Here is a 26,594-nt window from a genome sequence, read left to right on the forward strand (position 1 = left end):
GCATCTATTGAGCGAAGGAATAGGTGACGTTTCGGGTCCGAAGTCTGAAGAAGGGTCTCGACCTGAAACGTCACCTTTTCCTTCGCTCCATAGATGATGGCTCACCCGCTGAGTTTCTCCAGCATTTTTGTCTACCTTGGAAATGTTTACAATCAGAGAACTGGAATTCAAGAATGAGATCTGAATTCACACTCTTCTGTTTACATAGATTCATAGCATGTACAGAACCAATATGAAAGTTATAATATTAATGCCTTATATGCCCAGGACCAATTGGGGGCAAACTAGACATTAGTGATAGAATAGTCTGTGACTGGAATAAATGATCCAGGCACTTGTGACAAGCAAGTTAATCGGATTAATATTTGTTTGAAGACACAAAGGGGAAAAAAAGTTTAGAAAGTTAGAAACTGAAGAAACATACTTGTTGGTTTGACCTTGAACAAAATTATTCTTACCATATAAACCCTTTCTTGCAGGGTTTACAATAGAAAGATCGTTACATGGGCTGCCTCCAATCACCAGATCAAACGGACCCCACTCATGAATCTGAAATTAAAAAATAGTCAATGCCATGTAAGATGCCCATCAAACTCTAACTTGGTTCTTTAAAAATAAATAGCTGGTTTGGACAGAATTGTTTCCAATCTGTGGCCTCTTCTCATCATCTCATGTGATGCAACTCCCTTCAGCACCTGTCCCACTTACGCGATTTTACGCGGGATGACGCCTGTATGGTCGTGAGTAGTCGCCCAAAGAGTCGTACCTTTTCCTGGTCGCCGCTGTTGAACATTTTCGGCGACCTGCTGCGACTATGACGACAGCTGACAAGTCGCCAAAAAAAATTGCGTAAGTGGGACAGACCCTTTACTGTGCTCACAACATCTTCCACCCCAGTCCCTCTTCTCCCCTCCTGTCAAGCAGAAGACCTGATTCAGGAACAGCTTCTTCTTCCCCACTGTTATCAGACTAGTCAGTAGCTAGGGTGTAGTCCCAATCTTCCAACCTACCTCATTGGGCATTGTCTCTGTAACTGTAACACTATAATGCTCTAACACGATACTCTTTGCACTGTCTCTTGCACTTGGCTCTGACTTGATGTACTCATATGTAGTATGATTTGACCGGATGGCACACAAAGTTTTCCACTGTATCTTGGTACATGTACAAATAATAAAGCCACACCTTGATCGGACTTGACTGGCTTTACCTCGCACTAAAGGTTATTCCCTTTATCGTGTATCTGTACACTGTAAATGGCTAGATTTTGTAATCATGTATTGTTTTTCCGCTGACTGAAGAGAAACAACAAAAGCTGTGCATTGTACAACAAACCCAACCTGGTTAGAGTTGATGTTTACGGATGTCAGGGGTTATGGGGAGAAGACAGGAGAATGGGGTTAGGAGGGAGAGATAGATAAGCCATGATTGAATAGTGGAGTAGACTTGATGGGCCAAATGGCCTAATTCTGCTCCTATCACTTATGAACTGATGTTGTGATCATTTCCCCCCTTTCCAGCTACAGAATTGTACATAATAATTAGGCAGAAATAGCCAAATGACATTCCAGCAGAGATGGACTTTACACCAGCAGCAGTACTGGCTCAGTAGTTCCATCTCTTGGTGTTCCGATATTAATCAGTTTCTCTTACGTTCTGTCGGCTGATGTTCCTGACATCATGTACGTAGGTGATTCTTCCTTCATGTCGGACCGTCCCCACTGCGATCGAGTCTTCACATATTTCAGAAGCAACATACCTCTCAACCTTAAATCCTAAATCCCTTAAAACTAAATATCCTGGGGGAAACAAAAGTAGCATCGATTAGTTGCTGTTAGGCCCTGTAAATAAGTATGCGAACACAAACAATGATTAAAGGCAATGCTGTTTTTGTGCTTGTCTGCATATAATAGTTCACACTCTTTGATGCTGTACAACAAAGTAGTTTTTAACTTTTTAGAGAAGCAGGTATATGCCGTGACAGTGCATACCATCGCAATACGGTATTGATTGTGTGGGGTCTTTCCTGATGTTTAGACACTGGAAGTGGAGATGAGAGGAAGTTTATCTGTTTGCAGCAAAGGGTTTCCTTGTTTTTTGGGGGATTTTGAGAATGAAAAATCCTCCACGATTTGTAACTAAACTGAGATATGTCAGCACCTCAGAAAGGAAATAACATTTCTATGAAGATTCACTTTGTAATATTAGGATCTCTGCCACAAGTCATCATTGATGTATATTTCAACAAAATCTGCCTTTGTTTATGCACTGTCGAGACATGAGAGTCTTTATCATGTTTGACTTGGTTGCTCATGTTGGCAAACACAAGTGCAAATCAGACTCTGATCTCCTGGTTGCTCAGCACTTCAACTCCCCCTCCCATTCCCAATCTGACCTTTCTGTCCTGGGCCTCCTCCATTGTCAGAGTTAGGCCCAGCGCAAATTGGAGGAACAGCATCTTGTATTTCGCTTGGGTAGTTTACACCACAGTGGTATGAACATTGATTTATCTAACTTCAGATAGACCTTGCTTTCTTTCTCCATCCCTTTCCCATTCCCATTCCCAGTTCCCCACCAGTCTTACTGTCTCCACCTACATTCTATCTTTGTCCAGCCCCCTCCCCTGACATTAGGCTGAAGAAGGGTCTTGACCCGAAACGTCACCCATTCCTTCTCTCCAAAGATGCTGCCTCACCCGCTGAGTTACTCCAGCATTTCGCATCTAACTGCAAATCAGACTGTTGGATTGTGTGGTTTCTGTACCATTCCATGGATCAATCAGACCTATTCTAAACAAATATAGATATCCACTGCCTAGGAAGGAACTGCAGATGCAGGTTTACACTGAAGATAAACACAAAATGCTGGAGTAACTCAGCAGGACAGGCAGCATCTCTGGAGAACAGGGATGGTTGACTTTTCGGGTCGAGAACCTTCTTCTGAAGATTACAACATCACCATTCCTTCTCTCCAGAGATTGCCTGTCGCGCTGAGACGCCAGCATTTTGTGTCTATCTTCGATACACATTGCCTGTCCCATAAGTTGGTCAATGAAAAGAATAGTTGAGAGTAGAAATTAATGATCAACCGAACAACTTCATACCCAAGTATCTCAATCATACATCAGAGCACCATACAATAGTCAATTGGCTCACAACTACATTCTGTACTTCATGCTTGTAATCCAATTTTACAATTACGTGCATGGATCCTGTTAACGTTGGTGTAGTAGTTCATTGAACGTTCAGCTGTGGTCTTCTTCAACTGTGTCCTTCTGCAGTTGCACAGGGCCCTAGTGAGACCACACCTGGAGTATTGTGTGCAGTTTTGGTCCCCTAATTTGAGGAAGGACATTCTTGCTATTGATGGAATGCTGCGTAGGTTTACAAGATTAATTCCCGGGATGGCGGGACTGTCATATGCTGAGAGAATGGAGCAGCTGGGCTTGTACACTCTGGAGTTTAGAAGGAGAGGGGATCTCATTGAAACATATAAGATTGTTAAGGGTTTGGACACACTAGAGGCAGGAATCATGTTCCTGATGTTGGGGGAGTCCAGAACCAGGGGCCACAGTTTAAGAATAAGGGGTAATGGAGACGAGGAAACACTTTTTCTCACAGAGAGTGGTGAGTCTGTGGAATTCTCTGCCTCAGACGGCGTTGGAGGCAGGTTCTCTGGATACTTTCAAGAGAGAGCTAGATAGGGCTCTTAAAGATAGCGGAGTCAGGGGATATGGGGAGAAGGCAAGAACGGGGTACTGATTGTGGATGATCAGCCATGATCACATTGAATGGCGGTGCTGGCTCGAAGGGCCGAATGGCCTACTCCTGCACCTGGTGTCTGTTGGTGTGGTGGAAACTTTGTGTTCTAATTCCATAGTATGAAGAAATATCACTTGGGATTATGCAAATTGTTTCTAAACCTCTCTGCATATCTTTGCATGGTTTGTGCAATCTTTACACCAACCAATTGAGAAAATATTTGACCACATGTTCATTAATAAATAATTTGCACTTTGCAATTATGAAATCAAGTGATATAATCATTAATGTTTAAGAAGGAACTGCAGATGCTGGAAAATCAAAGGTAGAAAAAAATGCTGGCGAAACTCAGCGGGTGAGGCAGCATCTATGGAGCGAAGGAAATAGAAACATTGCCTATTTCCTTGGTTCCATAGATGATATAATCACTAATATGCGTTTTGATTCTCCAGACTACAATAAGATATTTATGGAACGTTACCCGTTGCTATCCCATCAAACAACGACAGAACTTTGATTGGCTTTCTGTTCTCGGCAGGTACGGCTGGGTAAATTTTAGGTGGATCCTGGAATTTAATAAAATTGAAATCAGTAATTTGTAGTTATTTGTACACAGATAAAGGTTTATAACATGTTGCAATGCCGCATTGGATTTAGTTTAGTTCAGAGATACAGCGCGGAAACAGGCCCTTCGGCCCACCGGGTCAGCGCCTACCAGTGATCCCCGCACACTAAAGGGCCTGTCCCACTTGCATGCGATTGCATGCATTTGGCGCGACCAAATGGAAGCGGAGTTCTCGCGAAGTTCGTGCGTGATGTCATTTGCGTCATACTTACCAATCAGCTAGGCAGGAGGCGGGCCGACTGAATTTGGGCGTCGCCGTCAAGACGCTGCGTACGACCGCAATGCGCCTGTGCCGACAGGCCGTTGGCGCGCAAAAATCTCGGACACTGTCAGATTTTCGGAGCCCCGCGCGATGTCGGGACCAGCCCCGCACAACTCCGCGCTTCTAAGTGTGACCGGCCCCGCGCGGCCACACGGTGCCCGTACGCCTCAAGCGACCACGAGGTCGAGTAATTTGCGAGCCAAGGTCGCGTAAGTGGGACAATTATTCCACACACTTGGGACAATTTAAAAAAAACATTTATCAAGCCAATTTACCTACAAACCTGTACGCTTTGGAGTGTGGGAGGAAACCGTAGGTCTCGGAGAAAACCCACGCAGGTCACGGGGAGAACGTACAAACTCCGTACAGACAACACCGGTAGTCGGGTTCGAACCCGGGTCTCCGGCGCTGCAAGCGCTGTACGGCAGCAACTCTACCGCTGCGCCATTGTGCCGCCCTAAAACTCTTTGCTAACTCTTCTCTTGCCTTGGGGGGGGGGAACTGTACAACTTACATATTCCTGGCCATTGTCACTGGCAAAAAACTCTTGAAGTTTCATGGTCCAGTCTCCGCGTCGCCTCAACACTCCGTAGCTTTCATGCGGCAGGCACATGTAACATCGCCAAGGGTCCAGGACCTTGGCTTCTTCAGATGCACCCGGGCCCACCAAAATATCGATACAGTCCACACAAAAGCATCTGGGGACATAGAAAACAGGTTGAGGAGTAGACCATTCAGCCCTTCGAGCCAGCACCGCCGTTCATTAAGATCATGGCTGATCATCCAGAATCAGTACCCCGTTCCTGCTTTCTCCCCCTATCCCACGCTAAATCTAATTCTCTCTTGGGACAGAAATGGAGAATGGATTGTGAAGGATGGGAGATGGCCAGTGAAATTATTTAACATTCTTGAAGAAGCAATTTAAGCGTTTGGTAAATTTGATCACCTGAGAATGTTAGCTAAATATTGAAATTCAAATTCAGATTAATTTGTTGTCATACACAATGACAATGTAATTCCTTGTTCACATGTGGTTCACAGAGTATGCAATATACATACCGTAATGATAAATACATCAATAAATACAATCTGTATGAAAGAACTGCAGGTGCTGGAAAAATCGAAGGTAGACAAAAAATGCTGGAGAAACTCAGCGGGTGAGGAAGCATCTATGGAAAGAAGGAAATTCCTTCTCTCCATAGATGCTGCCTCACCCACTGAGTTTCTCCAGCATGATTTGTCTACCTTCAACAAATACAATGATGAGTGAAGCCCATGGATAGGATTTTTGGGGGGGACATTGGGCAAGAATTGATTAATCCACTTCCATAGCCGTTATAAAGTTCAGTATAAATACGTGAAACAATGGTACTTGTGATATTTCGCTGGTTCACACTATTTATAAGATATTGAGCAGGAAACATAATTACCTTCCAAATTCTAATGGCAATGCAAATTATTTCTGAAGAAGGGTTTCGACCTCGAAACGTCACCTGTTCTTCTTGGTTCTTGGTTTCCTGGTCCTCCAAAATATTCCAAATGGAATTTGAACTGGAGGACTATTCCTTCGCTCCATAGATGTGAGTTCCTCCAGCATTTTTGTCTACCTTCGATTTTCCCAGCATCTGCAGTTCTTTCTTAAACATACTGTGACTGCTAATGTTACTACGTAGAACAGTACAGCACAGGAACAGGCCCTTCGGCCCACAAGGTCTATGCCGTACATGGCGCCAAGTTAAACTGATCTCTTCGGCCTGCATGTGATCCCTACCCCTCCAATCCCTGCATATCCATCTGCCTATCGAAAAGCCTCTTAAATGAACTGCCGCATCTAGTGCCAGCAGCACATTACCTTTTTCAGGGAAGTAGTTTGTGCAAGTTAATTTGTGCGACTGCCAAGAGTGGAAAATCCAGGGTTTCAGAGTTTTATACACTTGCCGTACCTGCAGCAGTTTGCATTCCCACACAGCAGAACCTCCCGCCCACCACAGCACACGGTACAGTAGGACTGGTAGCCATCATCGTCATACATGTAGGAAGTCTCCAGGTAGATATCCTGCAACACACCAATAAACCATCACCTCACGAAGCATCACATACCCTACGGATAAAATCTCCCTAAAGTGGCAATCGTTTCAACGAGTCGAGGTTAGGTTTCACACCCATCATTGTTTAAACATTCACAGAATGTGGGTTTAGAGGTCTAGACTTTAGAGATACAGCACGGATTTAGGCCCTTCGGCCCACCGAGTCTGCGCCAACCAGCGATCACCCCGTACACTACCATTATCCTACACATTAGGGACAATTTACAATTATACGGAAGCCAATTAACCTCCGAAACCTGTACGTCTTTGGAGTGTGGGAGGAAACTGGAGCGGCCGCAGTCCCAGGAAGAATGTACAAACTCTGTACAGACAGCACCCGTAGTCAGGATCGAACCCGGATCACAGGCAGCAGCTCTACCCGCTGCGCGTTGAGATCCAGTGCGTTTTGTGTGACAGTACGGTGTACCGGCACTTCTCATGAGTTAAACGTCACCTTTTGTTTGCCGATTGGATAAAACATGCATGTTTATTAAAGGTGGCACCATCTTGTCTGCAACAAACGCACTGGTGACATCGACATTTGTTGCCCATCCCAGCTGCCTTGGTAAACTGATGGGGACATGGAACACCTTCTTGTAGACAATAGACAATAGGTGCAGGAGTAGGCCATTCAGCCCTTCGGGCCAGCACCGCCATTCAATGTGATCATGGCTGATCATCCACAATCAGTACCCCGTTCCTGCCTTCTCCCCATATCCCCTGACTCCGCTATCTTTAAGAGCCCTATCTAGCTCTCTCTTGACAGTCTCCAGAGAACCTGCCTCCACCGCCCTCTGAAGCAGAGAATTCCACAGATTGAAGTCAAGTCAACTTTATTTGTCACATACACATACAAGATGTGCAGTGAAATGAAAGTGGCAATGCCTGCGGATTGTGCAACACTACAGAACAGAATAGAACAGAACCAGTATTTACATTTTAGAAAATAAAAAGACACAACACAACAGTAAATTAGTCCCTGGTGTGATCAGAGTTTACAGTCCTAATGCCCTGTGAGAAGAAACTCCATCTCATCCGCAACTCTCACAACTCTCTGTGTGAAAAAGTGTTTCCTCATCTCCATTCTAAATGGCTTACCCCTTAATTCTTAAACTGTGGCCCCTGGTTCTGGACTCCCCCAACATCAGGAACATGTTTCCTGCCTCCAGCATGTCCAAACCCTTAATAATCTTATATGTTTCAATAAGAATCCCTCTCATCCTTCTTAACTCCAGAGTGTACAAGCCCAGCCGCTCCATTCTCTCAGCATATGACAGTCCCGCCATCCCGGGAATTAACCTTGTGAACCTACGCTGCACTCCCTCAATAGCAATCTCTCCTTTATATCACTGCCGCCCTCATTGTGGCAATATTCCGTGGTGCCATTGGAAGGAAGCTCTGCAGAAGAATGTAGGAATGCAGTCCAAGCATTCCCAAGTCGGAATGGTGTGGGATTTAGGGAGGAACTTCTGACAGCTTGTGCAACTTGTTCTTTTCAGAAACTTGTATCTTGCGGAAGGAACCAGTTGGGATGGATTCCTGTCTCTGGGCCTAAGGGTTTCCTTGTGCTGCAGGAAGGATACAAGTGTTGTTGAACTTAATCTTGTATTCCTGAACTGTGGATGCAAGTTTGGGAGAATACATTGTCCAATAATCTACCTGGAGTATGTGAATGTTCAAAGAGAAAGAATGAAGTGGGCCAAGCTAAAATAGCTCATGTTACTAGATCAGTTCCACGGTTTACTCATCTGTCCAGAGAAAACAACGACTCTCTTCAGGAAAGGCTGCAGGGGGTAGAGTGGTGAATCTGCAGAAATCATTGCCACAGATGGCCGTGGAGGTCAACCATTTGGGTATAAGCAGAGATTGATAGAGATAACGTACTGGTTTGTAGGTTAATTGGCTTGCTATCAATGTAAATTGGCCCTAGTGTGTGTACGGCAGTGTTAATGTGCGGGGATCGCTGGTCGGTGTGGACTCGGTGGGCCAAAGGGCCTGTTTCCGCACTGTATTTAAACTAAACTAAACTAAAATTAGTTTAGTTTAGTTTAGAGATATAACACAGAAACAGGCCCATCGGCCCACCGAGTCTGCACCGACCAGCGATCCCCGCACATTAACACTATCCAACACAAACTAGGGACAATTTACACATACACCAAGCCAATTAACCTACGTACCTGTACGTGTGGGAGGAAACCGAAGAACCCAGAGAAAACCCACGCGGTCACGGGAAGAATGTACAAATTCCGTACAGACGGCACCCGTAGTCGGGATCGAACCTGGGTCTCTGGCGCTGTAAGTGCTGTAAGGCAGCAACTCTACTGCTGTGCATCTGTGCCGCCCACTAAGGGTGTTCAAGGTTAGGGGGAGAAGGCAGGAAAGTGTAGTTGAGAGGGAAAGATAGATCTGCCATGACTGTACGGTGAATTAGACTCAATGGGCCGAATGGCCTAATTCTACTGCCATGACATGAATTTATGAAAATTGGGTGAAAATTGAAGGCAAGCTTTGATATTCCTGATCAATGCACCTGTCTGGAATAAGAATTATAATAACCATTCAGCTTTATTCTGCACCAACAGAAGCTTATTACAACAGTGTAGTTTCAGAAAGTACACACACTCACCTTGCAAATGGAACATAGACCACCTTCAAACAGTGGATGAAAAGTGCCGATTCTAATGCTGCCGCAAGCAAGACAAAATTCTGATCAAAAGGAAGGATATGTATTAGAACCACATGTCACTAATGCAGTCATATTCACTGTTTACGATTTAGTTTATTGTCACGTGTACCGAGGTACAGTGAAAAGCTTTTGTTGCATGCTATCCAGTCAGTTGCAATTGAGCTGGTGATAGACACAAAAAACTGGAATAACTCGAGACCTTTAAAGAAGGGTCTCGACTTGAAACATCACCCATTCCTTTTCTCCACAGATGCTGTATGTCCCGCTGAGTTACTCCAGCTTTTTGTGTCTATCTTCGGTTTAAACCAGCATCTGCAGTTCCTTCCTACACGCACCAATTTGTTTATTTGCATCCAATTTGATTTTTCACTGAGAGTTAAAATTACGTGTTGCTTTAACAATTCTACCATTTATAATGTGATATTTACTACTACCAGATTTTACATTAACCAAATTAAATGACTAACTCTCCTCGTATATCGTATAATTTTGGACTAAAGTTTGTACCAGGTCGTACAAAGAATAAACCAAATCAGAGAAGGTTCTTGGTTGGGTCGCATGGCCTGTTTCCATGCTCTGACTTGTATCACTTTGAATAAAATATCTGCCATCTATTTTGTTGAAGGTCAAATGCTAATAATAATCTACAAAAGCACAGGATTGAACTAGTAGGTCAATTAACCATTGTAAATTACTTCTCGGTGGAATCTAGGGTGAATTGTTAGGAATGCGGGGACAATAAGATGTCATTAGTGTCAATGGGTGTAGGAAGGAACTGCAGACGCTGGTTCAAACGGAAGATAGACACATAAGGTTCAGTGGAACAGGCAGCATCTCTAGAGAGAAGGAATGGGTGACGTTTTGGGTCGAGACCCTTCTTCAGACTGGTCAGTCTGATGCATTTTGTGTCTATCTTAGTGTCAATGGGTCTTTGATGGTTGGTGGATGTGTGGCCCCATAGCAGAAGAGTCCACGTCGTGGGGCTGGGAACTGGAAGTATCCTGAGCTAATCCTGCTACCACCATCATCTATTGCAACAAGTGATGGCTTCCACTGATTGTCGACGGAAGCTCGCGTCCTTTTCAGGACGGATGATGACAGCAGAGGTCAACATTTGAAACATGGAAGATGGACACGAAAGGAGAAGGTGGATCTGTTACTGTCCTACATGACTGTGTATCGAATTAACCTGAACGACGCTGAACAAAATCCTGCCGCTGCAATGCTACATTTATGATTAAAGTTAATAAAGGAGAAACATTACCTTCAATGCTTTTATTATTCGATGTAACTTGAAAGAAGATTTTTTCTACGAATAAAAAGAAAGAAGTCTGTTAGGAGTTGATTACTAAAGGGCCTGTCCCACTTACGCGATTATTTCGGCGACTGCCGCACCCATCATACTCGCAGCAGGTTGTCGAACATTTTCAACATGTTGAAAATCCAGCAGCGACAGAAAAAGGTACGACTCTTTGGGCGACTACTCACGACCATGCAGGCGTCACGTGTCGACATGTCGCGGAGTGACGTCTGTATGGTGGTGAGTAGTCGCACAAAGAGTCGTACCTTTTTCTGGTCGCCGCTGTAACCTGCTGCGACTAATGACGGGCGCCGGCAAGTCCCCGAAAAAATCGAGTAAGTGGGACAGGCCCTTAATAATACATTCTTTAGACTGAATGATAACGGCAAGACGATCATTACCTCTGCCACGGTGTTCCTCCTCAGGTCCTTCTTTGCTTTTATAAAGGCTAGTCTTCTGTTTCTTTGTTGGCGGATAGTACTCGGGGACACAGACCTCGACTGGAGTGCCGTCTGCAGTATCGTTCTCTGTCAAATGACGGAAGAGTTAATTAAATTTCTTTATTTATATAGCACATTTTTAGTCAACTTGCATTGACCCCAAAGTGCTTCACATAATTACATTCACACACACAGGCATAGGTGGGTGAAGTGTCTTGCCCAAGGACACACACAGGCAAAGGTGGGTGAAGTGTCTTGCCCAAGGACACAACGACAGTATGCACTCCAAGCGGGATTCGAACCAGCTACCTTCCGGTTGCCAGCCGAAAACTTAGCCCATTGTGCCATCTGTCGTAATGTGAAAGGATGGAGCATCAAGCCAATTACTTCTCGCGCAGAAATCAAACTAAAGGTGGAATGTACTGCAACTCCCACCTTGCGTTTGGCACGTTTACCATCACTATCCAAAATACATTTCAAATCAAAAATCTAAACCTCGAAGTTTAGCATTCTCTGTTCATCATTGAATATCGAATGTTCAGGAAAACATTTTGAGGGAACTTGATAAGAGCTTAAAGGGCAAAAAAAAATGTCCTGGTTGGATTGCCTTTGCAAAGGAATAATATGAACTAGGTGGCCCACAGATAATATATTCATTGAAATCTGCAGAGTGCTGTATGGAATGATTTCATCGCCAGTCATTTACCTGTGTTTTGTTTGGGTTTAATTCCTTCGTAGCCTTTCGGTAGGAAACCAGCAAATGCCCAGTCTAGCATGGGCTTTATCTGTTCCTCCAAAGTGCCCCGGTCATTGGAAGGAAATGGAATCCCAGATCTGCTGCTGGCAATCTGTAACAGACAGTGAGTGACTTCTATTAGGTATTAAATAAATATATATTTAAAATCAACATAAAGTGCTGGAGTAACTCAACGGGTCAGGCAGCATCTGTGGAGAACATGGATACGTGATGTTTCACAGAGTGCTGGAGGAACTCAGCGGGTCAGGCAGCATCTCTGGAGAACATGGATACGTGATGTTTCACAGAGTGCTGGAGGAACTCAGTGGGTCAGGCAGCATCTGTGGAGAACATGGATAGGTGACGTTTCACAGAGTGCTAGAGTACTCAGTGGGTGCAGCAGCATCTATGGAGCTAAGGAAATAGGCAACGTTTCGGGTCGAAACCCTTCCGGGTTTCGGCCCGAAACGTTGCCTATTTCCAGAAGGGTTTCGGCCCGAAACGTTGCCTATTTCCTTCGCTCCACAGATTCTGCTGCACCATAACTAAGCGGGACAGGCAGCATCTGTGGAGAACATGGATAGGTGACGTTTCACAGAGTGCTGGAGTAACTCAGCGGGTCAGGCAGCATCCGTGGAGAACATGGATAGGTGACGTTTCACACAGTGCTGGAGTCACTCAGCGGGTCAGGCAGCATCCGTGGAGAACATGGATAGGTGACGTTTCACACAGTGCTGGAGTCACTCAGCGGGTCAGGCAGCATCCGTGGAGAACATGGATAGGTGACGTTTCACACAGTGCTGGAGTCACTCAGCGGGTCAGGCAGCATCCGTGGAGAACATGGATAGGTGACGTTTCACAGAGTGCTGGAGGAACTCAGCGCGTCAGGCAGCATCTGTGGAGAACATGGATAGGTGACGTTTCACAGAGTGCTGGAGTAACTCAGCGGGTCAGGCAGCATCTCTGGAGAACATGGCAAAGATCAGCAGGAATCACAGAGGGGGGACGATGATGCCATTCAGCCCATCAAATCTGCTCCGCCGTTCAATCATGGCTGATCTATCTCTCCTTGCTAACCCCATTCTCCTGCCTTCTCCCCATAACCTCTGACACCCTTACTAATCAAGAATTTATCTATCTCAGCCTTAAATATATCCACTGACTTTGCCTCCACAGCCTTCTGTGGTAAAGGATTCCACAGGTTCACCACCCACTGACTAAAGACATTCCTCCTCATCTCCTTCCTAAAAGAACTTCCTTTACAAACTTTTGTTTGTAAACCAGCACTTGAAGTTCCTTGTGTCTACTAAACAAATTATCATAGTTTGACAATGTTCACCCTTATAGCTCTTCTGCTTTCAGAAGTGGAAACAAAATACTGGACTTATTGTGATGTGATGGTATCATCAATAGAATTTGAGTAGCAGGATTAACGAGAGTGCTCATAAAATAAGGTGAAGCAGACTAAATTGCTGAAACTATGATTTGTACAAAAACCTGAATAGGTTGTTAGAATGCAGCCTCCAGACTGGCCACAATGCAGTACTAACAACTACTACACTAGCGAGGTTTAAGGTTTAAACTTTAAAAGGCTGAAGCATTAACTCCACTTTTCTTCCCACAGATGCAGCTTGACCTGCATAGTATTCCAGGCATTTTCTGTTTTCAGGACCAATTTAACATTCACAATAAACTGGACCCACAGCACTTGAATTTCTATTCAATGTGGATCTTGGAATTAATGATATCCCGACCGGCATTGATCGAAAAGTGCCTCTCCAAATTGATTTAACAAAACAACCCAACCATTGAACGAAGGTTTTTTTATGGGCCTGTCCCACTTAGGTGATTTTTTCGGCGACTTGCCAGCACCTGTCAGTCGCAGCAGGTCACCGAAAACTTTCAACGTGTTGAAAATCCAGCGGCGACCAGAAATAGGTACGACTCTTTGGGCGACTACTCACAACCATAGAGGCGTCACCCCGCGGCACGGTGAAAATTTTCAGCCACCTGCTGCGACTATGACGGGTGCCGGCAGTCGCCGAAAAAATCGCGTAAGTAGGACAGGCCCTTTAGAATTAGTCTGGAAGACTTCAGTACAAATCAGCATTGCTAGTTTTTTAAATGTATTACCTCCAAAGCCTGATACACAGCTCTTTTGTAAGAAATCAGCTTGTTAAATGCAGATGTGTGGAAATATTGGCCAATCGCAGTTAAAGGCATAAGTTTGTCGGCAGAAACCTTGAAGACAATAAAAATGAAAAATGTTAAACATCCGAAGCATTCTGGAAAGTGCATGTTTTTAAGGACAGTTAGCTTTATTGTATCTTATTCCAACTAGTATATTACAATTAAACGTACGTTTGCCCGGGTGTAGCGAAACTTTACACGTTTCTGTCTCCCGTCGCGCACTGACCTCTGAGAACTTGCCGTCTCCGAACCATTGGAGCCACCGCATCCCCGACGCCGCTTGCCTCCGTCCAGGTGTGCGCCACGACACCACGATGGCCGGCCACCACGAGAACCCCTTTATCTTTCCCCACACCAACTCCCCAATACCGTAACCCTTGCCATCCTAAGGACAAAAAAGTTTACACATCATCACAAATCCTCGAGATTTCTCCTGCAGCTAAACGATGGAAGGAATCATCAATGTAATAATATTTTGTTAGTCCAAATTAAGAATCCGGCCATAACTACTTCTCACCGACCTTGCATTTTTTTTTTGCTTACCAGGAGCTTATCCCGCTGACGTTAAACATACCAGAGGAGTTTAGGGGGACAGTAATTACTCATGCACTGCCGGCCCGGTCCATCACAGGTACTGACCTCACCACCATCAAAGGGATTTATAGGAGCTTCTGCCTCAAATAGGAAGCCAACATCAACAAGTTCCACACCACCCTGTCATCATGTTAGCAGCATAAATATATGAACGCTATTTCTACATCTTGTCACATGTTACCTGGTACTGAGGGATTCCATCTGTACCCTTCACAATGCTATTTTCGCAGGCAAAGCTTTCTGCTGGAACTGGAGGTTTCTTACTGCTATCCAGAGGCTCCAAAGTGAGGTCTATGACAGAATTTTCAGTGATTAAAGCCTTGGAAGCAGATGTCCTCGTCTTCTGAGACTGTAACAAATATCAAGAAACAAATAAGCATCATACATTAGAATAACATTTCTTTACTGAATAACCAATGTTATGAGTTGTTGGAACATGATGCTTGCCAACGATCAATGTAGAAACAAGGAACTGTAAATGATTGTTTACACAAATGGACACAAGGTAACTCAGCAGGTCAGGCAGCATCTCTGGCGAACAAGGATAGGTGACTTTTTGAGTCTGAAGAAGGATATTTACCCGGAACGTCACTTATCCAGAGATGCTGCCTGACCCGCTGAGTTACACCAGCACTTTAGCGATCAATGTCTTTGCTTAAGAGTTAATGATTGAAGTCAGGTATTACGCGCCAGCTTGCACAAGAGAAATCAGTGTTTGACAAAATTATTTTTCAATGGGACTGAATGAGTTTCGATGAATGAACTGGATCACCTGCAAGGCAGGACTGAGGCCGATAAGATTCAATCAGACATGCCCATCTCCAATTAGTAATCCACCTGAGGAGCATCTACTCATTAAAGGGCCTGTCCCACTTGGGCGTCATTTGCGTGTCACGCAGGTGGCGCGTGAAGATTTTGTGAATCCCAAAATCCTGGGGCACTGCGCGCGACCGTGCGTCACTGCCTACGTCACTACGCGCCATGCGCGCATCATGATGCATAAATGATGTCGCGTAAATGACGCGCAAATGGGACAGGCCCTTAAGGTCACCAATAACAGACTGCTCATTTCATGGAATATCCGAAAGATAACAAATACTACTCCGTTTATTCTATTCAGGTCAACGTATAAGCATTCTAACATATGAAACATGACACACACAATATATAAAAAGTTAAAATCCAAACGAGAACATTTGTTGTGCTTCTTCTCACAGCTTTTAGTAGTCGTTGATGAAACGTCAAGCGCTAAATGTCCCACATGAAGTGGGATCCAGCGGTATATTAGCATTAGTACTGGTTTATTATTGTCGCGCCCACCAAGATGCAGTTTAAAGCTTTTGTTTACATGCAGAAGGGTCTCGACCCGAAATGTCGCCTGTTCCTTCGCTCCATAGACACTGCCTCACCCGCTGAGTTTCTCCAGCATTTTTGTCTACCTTCGATTTTTCCAGCATCTGTAGTTCTTTCTTAAACATCCAATTAAATCAAATCATACTGTACATGAGTCTAATGAAGCTGGACACAAGTACATCAGGTCGTGCAACAAACAAAATCCCAATGCAGAAAATAGTGTTACAGCATTGTAATGTTACAGTTCCAGAGAAAAGATCCAATGTCAGCAATGAGGTAGGGTGGAAGATCAGGATCCTAACATAGGAATCCATAATTTATTAAAGTTCGTAGGACCATAAGACATAGGAGCAGATGTAGGCCATTCGGACCATCTAGTCTGTTCTGCCATTCGATTATGACAATAGACAATAGGTGCAGGAGTAGGTTATTCGGCCCTTTGAGTCAGCACCGCCATTCAATACGATCATGGCTGATCATCCACAATCAGTACCCCGTTCCTGCCTTCTCCCCATATCCCCTGACTCCACTATCTTTAAGAGCTCTATCTAACTCTCTCTTGAAAGCATCCAAAGAATTGGCCTCCACTGCCTTCTGAGGCAAAGAATTCCACAGACTCACAACCCCCTGCGTGAAAATGTTTTACCTCATCTTTGGGCAAATGACGCCCAGTGGGACAGGCCCTATAACCTACAAGTCTTTGGGATGTGGGAGGAAACCAGAGCACCCCGAGGAAACCCAAACTCCACACAGACAGCACCTGAGGTCAGGATCGAACCCGGGTCTCTGGTGCTGTGAGGCAACAGCACTACCAGTTGCACCACTATTCTCTAAAACACACAGTTAGTTGAAAATCATTTTTTCAAATCACAATTTTCGTGACAAAATTTATCTAAAATAAATTGTATTAATTTTGTCACAATAATTGTGATTTAAAAAAAAAAGCAATATAACTTTGAAGGGGGGGGAAGATTGCAACCTTCACGTGGTCCGCCCTGTTTCGACTAATGCAATCAACTCGACGTGCACAAACGGAAGATCAATTAGAACAAGTTGTCCAACAACTTTAGGCTGTGCACGCCACACGAAAGAAGAAGAAGATAGCTTTGAAGTTATTTAATTACATTAATATGCCTCAAGTCAAAACCATCTATGGCCAGCTACCATGTTCTGAAGCGTGCAGAGAGATGTTACTGTCTATAAGTAGTGTCTCGTGAATAGACTGCAAATTCTAGATTCTCACCATGAATGGTTTTAATTTATAAACCAGTTTTTGTAACAATAGATTTGCAACAAGAAACTTGACTCTTGATGGAAGTTGTACTGAAATTCCTCCAATAATATCTTTCCCTGACATTGCAGGAATGTTTCCAGGAGAAATTGTCTTCATCTTGAAAGGCAAAAATACATTCAGTTTCAAAATGCCTCATGGCGTCATTGAAAGTAATCACGAACAAGTTTCAAAGGCGAGTAACATCCACGCCTGCAGGCTGTCAAGAATGTAAATGTTAATCTTCAACAATTGCAAGTCCTTCACTCATTTCCAAACACAAAGATGGAACCGATGGCACCATTAATTAATTAAGTTCAGAAACAAAAAAGGCTGGGAACAGAATCTGCTGGAATTCCAAGATGCTTCATCAAACCACAAAGTGCTGGAGGAACTCATTGGGTTAGGCCACATCTGTGGAGGGAAAGGACAGACAATATTTAGGGTTGGATCAGAACCCTTTTTCTGATGGACCATCGGGTTGAAGAAGGTTCCTGACCTGAAACATTGTCTGTCCATTCCCTTCACAGATGCTGCCTGGCCCACTAATGCTGCCTGGCCCACTAATGCTGCCTGGCCCACTAATGTTGCCTGGCCCACTAATGCTGCCTGGCCCACTAATGCTGCCTGGCCCACTAATGCTGCCTGGCCCACTAATGGGCGACTGCAGGCGACTGCTGCAAAAATTTCAACATTTTGAAAAAATTTCGGCGACAGTAGCGACAATTTTTGCTGTCATAGGTTGTCGTAGGTTGACGTAGATGCTGTCATAGGTTGGGGTGGGTTGTCGTAGGTGAATTCCATTAAACCTAGTCCCTGGCAGTCACCTACAGAGTCGCCTAAGTGGGACAGGCCCTTTAGTTTCTCCAGGACTTTGTGTTTGTTAAAACTCGGAAACACGTGATGGATATGGCAACAGCAGTCGACACTGGCAGTTTCTGTGCGCCAATAACATTTTATAGAATATGGAAAATAAAATGGTCATTTAATGTCACAGGACCAATAAATGCAATGAAGAGCTGCCTCTTCCTAAAGCCACTCAACGTGAAGCAGATGTTCACATATTTTTAATTGGTGTATTCTCAGTTCATAAAATAAAAGTTATGGGGCTGTCCCACTGCGGCGACCTAATTGGCGAGTTTAGAAGAGTTTGCCCTCGACTCATACTCGCAGCATGGTCGACACGAGGTCCTAGGTTTTGGTAACTCTCCTTCATGCTCGAGAGTAGTCCCCGCGTACTCGAGGCTTCAGCTAGGTCACGGCGTATATTTCAACATACTGAAAAATGCCCGCGAGTAATAAAGGTCGCCATGGAAAAAATCGATATTTTTTTTACTCATAGGTTTAGTCGAAGTAGGTCGTAGTAGGTCGGCATGTTAGTCGTAGGTAATCGAGGGTAGTCAAAGGTAATCATAGATAGTCTTCAACATAGTCGAACGGGGGTCAAAGGAGATCGAAGGAGGTCATCTTCACTCTCCACAATTTTCCCGAAGCTACATAGTCGAAGGAGGTCTTCAACATGACACTTTTTCAAACTCTCCTAAACTCTTCTAAACTCGCCAATTAGGTCGCCACAGTGGGACAGCCCCTTAACATTGGTAAGATGCAAGCCTAGATTATATTATACATAATGGAAATAAATAATACACGTATGAAATTAGATTTGAGATACACTATTATTAAATTAAAATTCATCCTGGGATACATGCATTGAACTTCAAATATACATTGATAATAATAATAATAATAATAATAATAATAATAATATATCTTTTATTGTCATTGCACGTCAGTGCAACGAGATTTAGTGTGCAGCTCCACTGATGTACAAGAAAGGTAAATAAATACAATACATAAATAAACAAGCTGAATTGATTGACGTGACCATCTGAGGGAGACTGTCCAAAGGGGGTGGGTGGGGGGGCACTCATTAGGGCCGGTTCAGAGCCGCTATAGCTCTTGGGATGAAACTGTTCCTGAGTCTGGAGGTTCGGGCGTAGAAGGCCTTGTAACGTCTGCCGGAGGGAAGTAGTTGAAACAGACCGTGGCAGGGGTGTGATGAGTCCTTATGGATGCTGAGGGCCTTCCTGAGGCACCGCGTGTGGTAGATGCCCTCCAAGGCTGGTAGCTCTGTCCCGATGATCCTCTGCGCTCTGTTGACGACGCGCTGAAGAGCTCTCCTCTCCGCCTCCGTGCAGCTGAGATACCACACAGAGATGCCATACGTTAGTATGCTCTCTGTGGTGCAGCGGTAGAACGTTGTCAGCAGCTGTTGGGGCAGACCAGTCTTTTTTAATGTCCTCAGGAAGAACAGTCATTGCTGTGCCTTCTTGACCAGCGCGGCGGTGTTGGTGGACCATGTGAGGTCTTCTGAAATGTGAGTGCCCAGAAACTTAAAGCTGGACACTCTCTCCACACTTTCCCCATAAATGGAGATTGGGGCGTATTCTCCAGAATGGGACCTCCCGAAGTCAATAATCAGCTCCTTGGTCTTGGAGGTGTTTAGTGCCAAGTTGTTATTGGTGCACCAGTCCGCCAGGTTCTGCACCTCCGCTCTGTATTTTGTTTCATCACCGTTGGTGATCAGCCCAATCACTGTTGTGTCGTCTGCAAACTTCACGATGGTGTTGGTGTCGAATGCAGGGACACAGTCGTGAGTGAAGAGGGAGTAGAGCATGGGGCTTAGTACACAACCCTGTGGTGTGCCGGTGCTCAGGGTGATGGTGGAGGACAGGTGCGGGCCCAGTCTCACTGCCTGCGGTCGCTCCGTGAGAAAGTTCAGGATCCAAGCGCATATCGGTGAGCTGAGGCCTAGCTGGTGGAGTTTGGTGGTGAGCTTGGTGGGGATGACCGTATTGAATGCAGAGCTATAGTCAATGAAGAGCATCCTCACATACGTGCCCTGTCTGTCCAGGTGAGTCAGGACAGTGTGAAGGGCCAGAGAGATGGCATCCTCTGTCGATCTATTTGCCCTGTATGCAAATTGATGGGAGTCCAGTGAGGCAGGGATGCTGGATTTAATATGGGAGAGGACCAGCCTTTCGAAGCCTGTGATGTTCCACAGGCCAATGGAAAGGATATATTGGAAGCCACTGTTACGCCATGCTATTAGCACTTTCAACCCCAGATCAAATATTATCACCATGTGTCTGGCTTTTGAGGAAGTAACATCCATTAAGGGAAATAAAGAGATTTACTGGTGGATATCAGTTCTATCACATTTCACTCAGAATCCAGAAGATTCATGCAATTTCATTTGGTTGTCGAGATCTTCTGCAATGATTATGAACGTGCAGGAAATTTCAACAACACAGAGTAAAATGGTACAAGTTGTGTTGAGTCCACGAACCTTCTTCCTCTACTGCACCTCATATTTCGCTCGGGCAGCTTACACCCCAGTAGTATGAACATTGACTTCTCTAACTTCAAATAGCCCTTGACTTCCCTCTCTCGCCATCCCCTCCCCCTTCCCAGTTCTCCCACATCTCACTGTCTCCGACTACATTCTATCTCTGTCCCGCCCACTCCCCTGACATCAGCCTGAAGAAGGGTCTCGTCCCTAAACATCACCCATTCCTTCTCTCCAGAGATGCTGCCTGTCCCGCTGAGTTACTCCAGCATTTTGTGTCTATCTGTGGAGGGATTGGACTCATGACATTTTGGGCCACGACTCTACTTCAGATTGCTAGTCGGTCTGTCGTTAGTCTGTGAAATGGTCTCAGTGGGCTGAAGGGCCTGTCTGCACTGTATCTATGTATCTGCAAGATATTTTGTTTGACAATGTAGGCTGTATTGGGAAAACATGCTTAGGAATGGTTTATTTACACTAGATATATTGCTCTATTTGGACTATGTTCAGTCTAGTTTTCTGATTCATTATGTTACTGTTGCAACAAGGATGTGTCCACTTTGCTCCGACTACACAATAAAGTTGGGATTAAATGAAGAAAAGAATTGAAACTGATAACTTCCAGTCTGAAAAAGGACACAGAATTTTCTTGAGACATGTCAATAGGTTCTTGCACCATTGCATAATGTTATTAAGCCTTGCAGTCTTAGTTAAGGAAATGTTTGCACATTTTAGGACTTTTTTTTGGGAAGATGCATTTTAATATCAATGGGTCAACATGAATGTAGTCTAATGTTTGTCTATTGCAGTGAGGCAGCAGCTCTATTATCCGTGCCATTGTTGTGATGTATTGCCAATGTCTGGTGATATTGTCTGATTTCCCCTAATGATTTTAAACACAAAAAATAACACAATCAGAAGTTGTGAACTGTATGAGCTGAATTTTGCGTTAACTTGCAGCTGAGAGAGATGATGTCGGCCTGGCTTTAAGCACGGAATCTGGAACTAAGTGTAGGTAGACACAAAATGCTGGAGTAACTCAAGCAGGACGGGCAGCATCTCTGGAGAGAAGGAATGGGTAGAGACTCTTCTTCAGACCTGGAACTAAAGGGCCTGTCCCATTTGGAGATTTTTTCGGATATGAAAGAGCACACAAAGACATGTTGATAACTGTTCTTGTATGTATTTCTTGGTACTTACCTGCTGTCCGAGCACCTATATATGTCCCTTATTTCTGGTTCTTACCTTCCCGGAGATGTGATCATTTTTTGGATCACATTCTCCAGTCTCTGGGGCCTACCATCGCTGGAGCTGGAAGCCGCCTCGGACTGTCGTGAGCCCCACCGCGGAGCACGGACTTAACATCGGAGCGGATCCCTTCCAATTTATTATTTTTTTTACCGAGCCAATTAACCTCCAAACCCGTGCATCTTTAGAATGTAGGAGGAAACTGGAGCACCCGTAGAAAACCCACGTGGTTACAGGGAGAACGTACAAACTCCGTACAGACAGCACCCTTAGCCGGGATCGAAAACGGGATTCTGGCGCTGTAAAAGGCAACAATTATACTGCTGTACCACCGTGCTGCCCAAATGGTTAAAGCATCTTCGCTTATTGAACCTGGTGAAGAACGGCTAGTTGTGTTTTTCGGTTCTGGACGTGTTTGTGGCCAAGGTCTGCGCTACTTGATCTTCTGGTTGGTCACCACCAACGCTGGGCTTTGATCTTTGGTGCAGTAAGTCTCGACTCCATTTAAAATATGAGTGGGATTAAGTCCAGGGATTCATTCTGTAATATGCCTGTGTCAGACATCCAGATTTTAAGTATCTACAGATAAACCTTCCCTGCACAGCCACTTGTAGATGGGATTGTGCCACAATTTAAGCCACTTCTGAGATCAAAGTAGTCACCATCCGCTATCTTCGCAAACCTTTCATCTTCCTCTGCAAAATCCACATTCATTACTTTCTAGTACAGGATAAAGTTGAAAAGCATAGAACATAAAAGAGTAGAGATACAGCATTTTGTCCACAATCAACATGATGCCAGGTTAAACTAAGCTCATAACCCATTGGAGTAGAATTAGACCATTCGGCCCTACTCCGACATTCAATCATGGTTGATCTATATTTCCCTCTCCACCCGATTCTCCTTCATTCTTCCGGTATCCTTGGACACCTGACTAATCAAGAATCCATCAATATCCACTTTACAAATATCACAAGTTCACAATTTACAGGAGTAGAATTAGGCCATTCGGCCCATCAAGCCTACGCCGCCATTCAATCATGGCTGATCTCTGCCTCCTAATCCCATTTTCCTGCCTTCTCCCCATAACCTTTGACACCCGTCCTAATCAGGAATTTGTCTATCTCTGCCTTAACAATATCCACTGACTTGGCCTCCACAGCCCTCTGTGGCAATGAGTTCCACAGATTCACCACCTTCTGACGAAAGAAGTTTCTCCTCACCTCCTTTCTGAAAGAGCGCCATATAATTCTGAGGCTGTGACCTCTGATCCTAGACTCTCCCACCGGTGGAAACATCCTCTCCACATCCACTCTATCTATGCCTTTCATTATTCTGTAAGTTTCAATGAGGTCCCTCCTCAACCTTCTAAACACCAGCGAGTACAGGCCCAGTGCTGTCAAACGCTCATCGTACTTTATGCAAACCCACACATTTCCTGGAAACATTCTTGTAAACCAAAGACTTGGCCTCCACAGCCGCATGTGGCAATGAATTCCACAGATTCACCACCTGTGGAACCTGCTCAGCCTGCCTGTGAAGCATATCCCTGCATTCCCTGCACCGTTTATCGTTATAGCTTTTGGCAATTCATCACATATTTATATTTCATGTCAATATTATCTGCTAATTTAGATTATATCTAGCACGGCTTGCGGAAACAAGTTGAGCGTGTTCTCCAACAGTTTGTTTTATGCTCCACATTCCAGCATCGGCAGTCTCTTGTGTCTCTGGTGTGTAGATGTTTGACTAATGGGCCTGTCCCACTTAGGTGATTTTTCAGCGGACTGCCGGCAGTCGCCTGAAAAACCGGGAACTGGAACGGCAACTGTCAGAGTGGAACACACACACACACAAACACATCGCTAAGGTGGGGGCCAGGGCAAGCGGGGGGAGCGCTGTCTGAAATTCGCACAGTGCAAAGCCAAGGTGGTACAGACACACACCGCGATGAACAGGAAGGTTGGCGCTGTAATTAAGACAGCTAGCAGTGTACGGTAAGTCCTTTAAAAGAGGGATGGGGGGGGGGGGGGAAGAAGGAGTGGGGACAACTTTTAAGAAGCCAGACAACTTTTAATAAGTCAGATATACACAGCTGTGAAGTTCAGCGGACATTTAGCATGTTGAAAAATTTGCGGTGACCATACTGAGGCGGAAACTCCTCGCAACCATGAAGGAGACTCACCAGAGACAACCAGCCAACATGTGGCGACCAAGTGGCGAATGCAGAGTCTCCTGCACTCGCCTAAAAAGTCACCTAAGTGGGACAGGCCCATTAATCCGTTTTCAGACAATGGCAACTGTATCTCCAACGATGCAGATTAGTAATTAATTGTTGATCACACATTATCACAAACTATATTTGATGGGTCACAGTTGACAATGTTGTAGATACAAGGAACTGCAGATGCTAATTTACAAAGTCCTGGAGTAACTCAGCAGGTCAGGCAGCATCTCTGGAGAACATGGATAGGTGACGTTTCGTGTCGGTATCCTTCTTCAGACTGATTGTGTGTGGGGGGGGGGGGAGAAAGCTGGAAAAGAGGTGGGTGCCGGATAAAAGTCTGGTTGGACGAGGGAGGTTTGATTAACAGATGGCTGGACGAAGCTCAAAGATGAACCTTGTGAGATAAGGATAGAAGATGTGTGAATGTAAAACCAGTGGAAGGGACGTACAGTGGAAGGGGGGACGCAGGGAAGAGAGGGCGATAAAAAATAATATTTAAAAAAGGGTCACTTACCTAAAATTGTAGGTTAGTCACCTAAAATTGGAGAATTCAATATTCACACTATTAGTTTGTAAGCTAGAAGGATGAGAGGATATCTTATCGAAACATATAAGATTATTAAGGGCTTGGACACGGTAGAGGTAGGAAACATGTTCCCGATGTTGGGGGAGTCCAGAACCAGGGGCCACAGTTTAAGAATAAGGGGTAAGCCATTTCGAACGGAGACGAGGAAACACTTTTTCACACAGAGAGTTGTGAGTCTGTGGAATTCACTGCCTCAGAGGGCGGTGGAGGCAGGTTCTCTGGATACTTTCAAGAGAGAGCTAGATAGGGCTCTTAAAGATAGCGGAGTCAGGGGATATGGGGAGAAGGCGGGAACGGGGTACTGACTGGGGATGATCAGCCATGATCACATTGAATGGCCGTGCTGGTTCAAAGGGCCGAATGGCCTACTCCTGCATCTATTGTCTATTGTCTATCTCTGATTCTCTTGACTCTCACCATAAGTAAATGCAGCTTACAATGCAGGATTTCAAAATCATTATAATCATCAGTCACACGAGAGGCCTGGTCCCCCCGCAGCCACCCCTTCCCTCAACGCCATATTCCACCACTCACCCGTTCCCCCAAAGCAATATTCCACCACTCTGAGGAGGGTTGTGCAGGAGGGGGGTGTGTGGAGGAGGGGGGTGTGGGGGAGGGGGGTGTGGGGAGGGGGTGTGTGGAGGGGGTGTGTGGGGAGGGGGTGTGTGGGGAGGGGGTGTGTGGGGAGGGGTGTGTGGGGAGGGGGTGTGGGGGAGAGGGGTGTGGGGAGGGGGTGTGTGGAGGGGGTGTGTGGATGGGTGTGTGGATGGGGAGGGGGTGTGTGGGGAGGGGTGTGTGGGGAGGGGGTGTGTGGGGAGGGGGCTGGTGGGGAGGGGGTGTGGGGAGGGGGTGTGGGGAGGGGTTGTGGGGAGGGGTTGTGGGGAGGGGGTGTGTGGGGAGGGGGTTGTGGGGAGGGGGTGTGTGGGAGAGGGGTATGGAGGAGGGGAGTGTGGAGGAGGGGGGGGTGGGGTTGTGTGGGGTTGGTGGTGTGCGTGCAGGAGGGGGCTGTGTGCGGGAGGGGGCTGGTGTGGGGGAGGGGGCGGGTGTGGGGGAGGGGTGGGCTGTGGCGGAGGGGGATCCTTCAAAACCTTAATAACTTTTGTACTATTTCTCCGATCGGAACCAAACTTATTTGACTTGCAGCAGACGAGAATGGCGAGTAAGGTGGCGAAAAATCGTAGCGCTATGGGGGATCGTTATTGCGCACATTTAATTACAACGCAGACAGGAAGTGGTCAAGATGAGAGTTTTAGTAACAGTATAGTATAGATAGATTTAATGCAAGTGTTGCCGTTTCATACACACCAGCATTGCTAAAAAAAGAAAGTATACAAAGATGATTAAATCTTTCACCTATCACCTCTCCCACTGCAGTGAAATCTCATTTTGGTGAGAATGGATCTCGGTAATTAGAAAAATCAAAACCACAGGGCAGGAAATGTGTCATAGTGAGAGTAAAACAATGTGCTGTCAACAGTCAAGTTGTGGCAGAGGAATTAGGCTGCTCCGCTTTTTCTGTTGTTAAAACAATATCCCATGGTTAAAGCAACATTGCCTGGATAATGATTCAAGAACTCTAAAAGAACTTTACAAAACTTGTCACAAAACTGCACTTGAAGTTAAGTCGTGGGTGTTTGATTGACCTATGTACCTGCAACGGAACACTGACATTCTTACTTGCTGCAGCTTAGCACGTCCATTAACACAATAACGCACAGATATTATATATTATAATCCAAAAAAACAATAAATTAATATCTATAATCCTAGGAAGCCTTAGGTTACCTAATACAAGGTTATCTGAGGTAACTTGGGCAAAATTAGTGACGACCAGAAGCTGGTAGTGTGGTTACAGTGAGGGTAAAAGTGCATTCTAT

At 45.1% G+C, this 26,594-nt stretch overlaps 1 protein-coding gene across 3 annotated transcripts in view; it reads right to left on the reverse strand.

Moving 5' to 3' along the window:
- Positions 1 to 26,594, reverse strand: part of LOC116986138 (DNA (cytosine-5)-methyltransferase 3B-like) — a 104,108-nt gene that overhangs the window by 26,452 nt on the left and 51,062 nt on the right. For all 3 annotated transcript variants that reach the window (XM_033041316.1, XM_033041317.1, XM_033041314.1), the window contains 12 exons: positions 14,866 to 15,033; positions 14,317 to 14,475; positions 14,034 to 14,141; positions 11,871 to 12,012; positions 11,126 to 11,251; positions 10,689 to 10,733; positions 9,365 to 9,444; positions 6,592 to 6,704; positions 5,163 to 5,346; positions 4,243 to 4,327; positions 1,654 to 1,799; positions 459 to 549 (listed from right to left, as the gene is read on the reverse strand). In XM_033041316.1, the coding sequence (XP_032897207.1) occupies positions 459 to 549; positions 1,654 to 1,799; positions 4,243 to 4,327; positions 5,163 to 5,346; positions 6,592 to 6,704; positions 9,365 to 9,444; positions 10,689 to 10,733; positions 11,126 to 11,251; positions 11,871 to 12,012; positions 14,034 to 14,141; positions 14,317 to 14,475; positions 14,866 to 15,033 (1,447 nt within the window). The remainder of the gene's footprint in view (positions 1 to 458; positions 550 to 1,653; positions 1,800 to 4,242; positions 4,328 to 5,162; positions 5,347 to 6,591; positions 6,705 to 9,364; positions 9,445 to 10,688; positions 10,734 to 11,125; positions 11,252 to 11,870; positions 12,013 to 14,033; positions 14,142 to 14,316; positions 14,476 to 14,865; positions 15,034 to 26,594) is intronic.

The sequence above is a fragment of the Amblyraja radiata genome, chromosome 23 (genome assembly GCF_010909765.2).
Source record: "Amblyraja radiata isolate CabotCenter1 chromosome 23, sAmbRad1.1.pri, whole genome shotgun sequence".
Lineage (NCBI taxonomy): Eukaryota > Metazoa > Chordata > Chondrichthyes > Rajiformes > Rajidae > Amblyraja > Amblyraja radiata.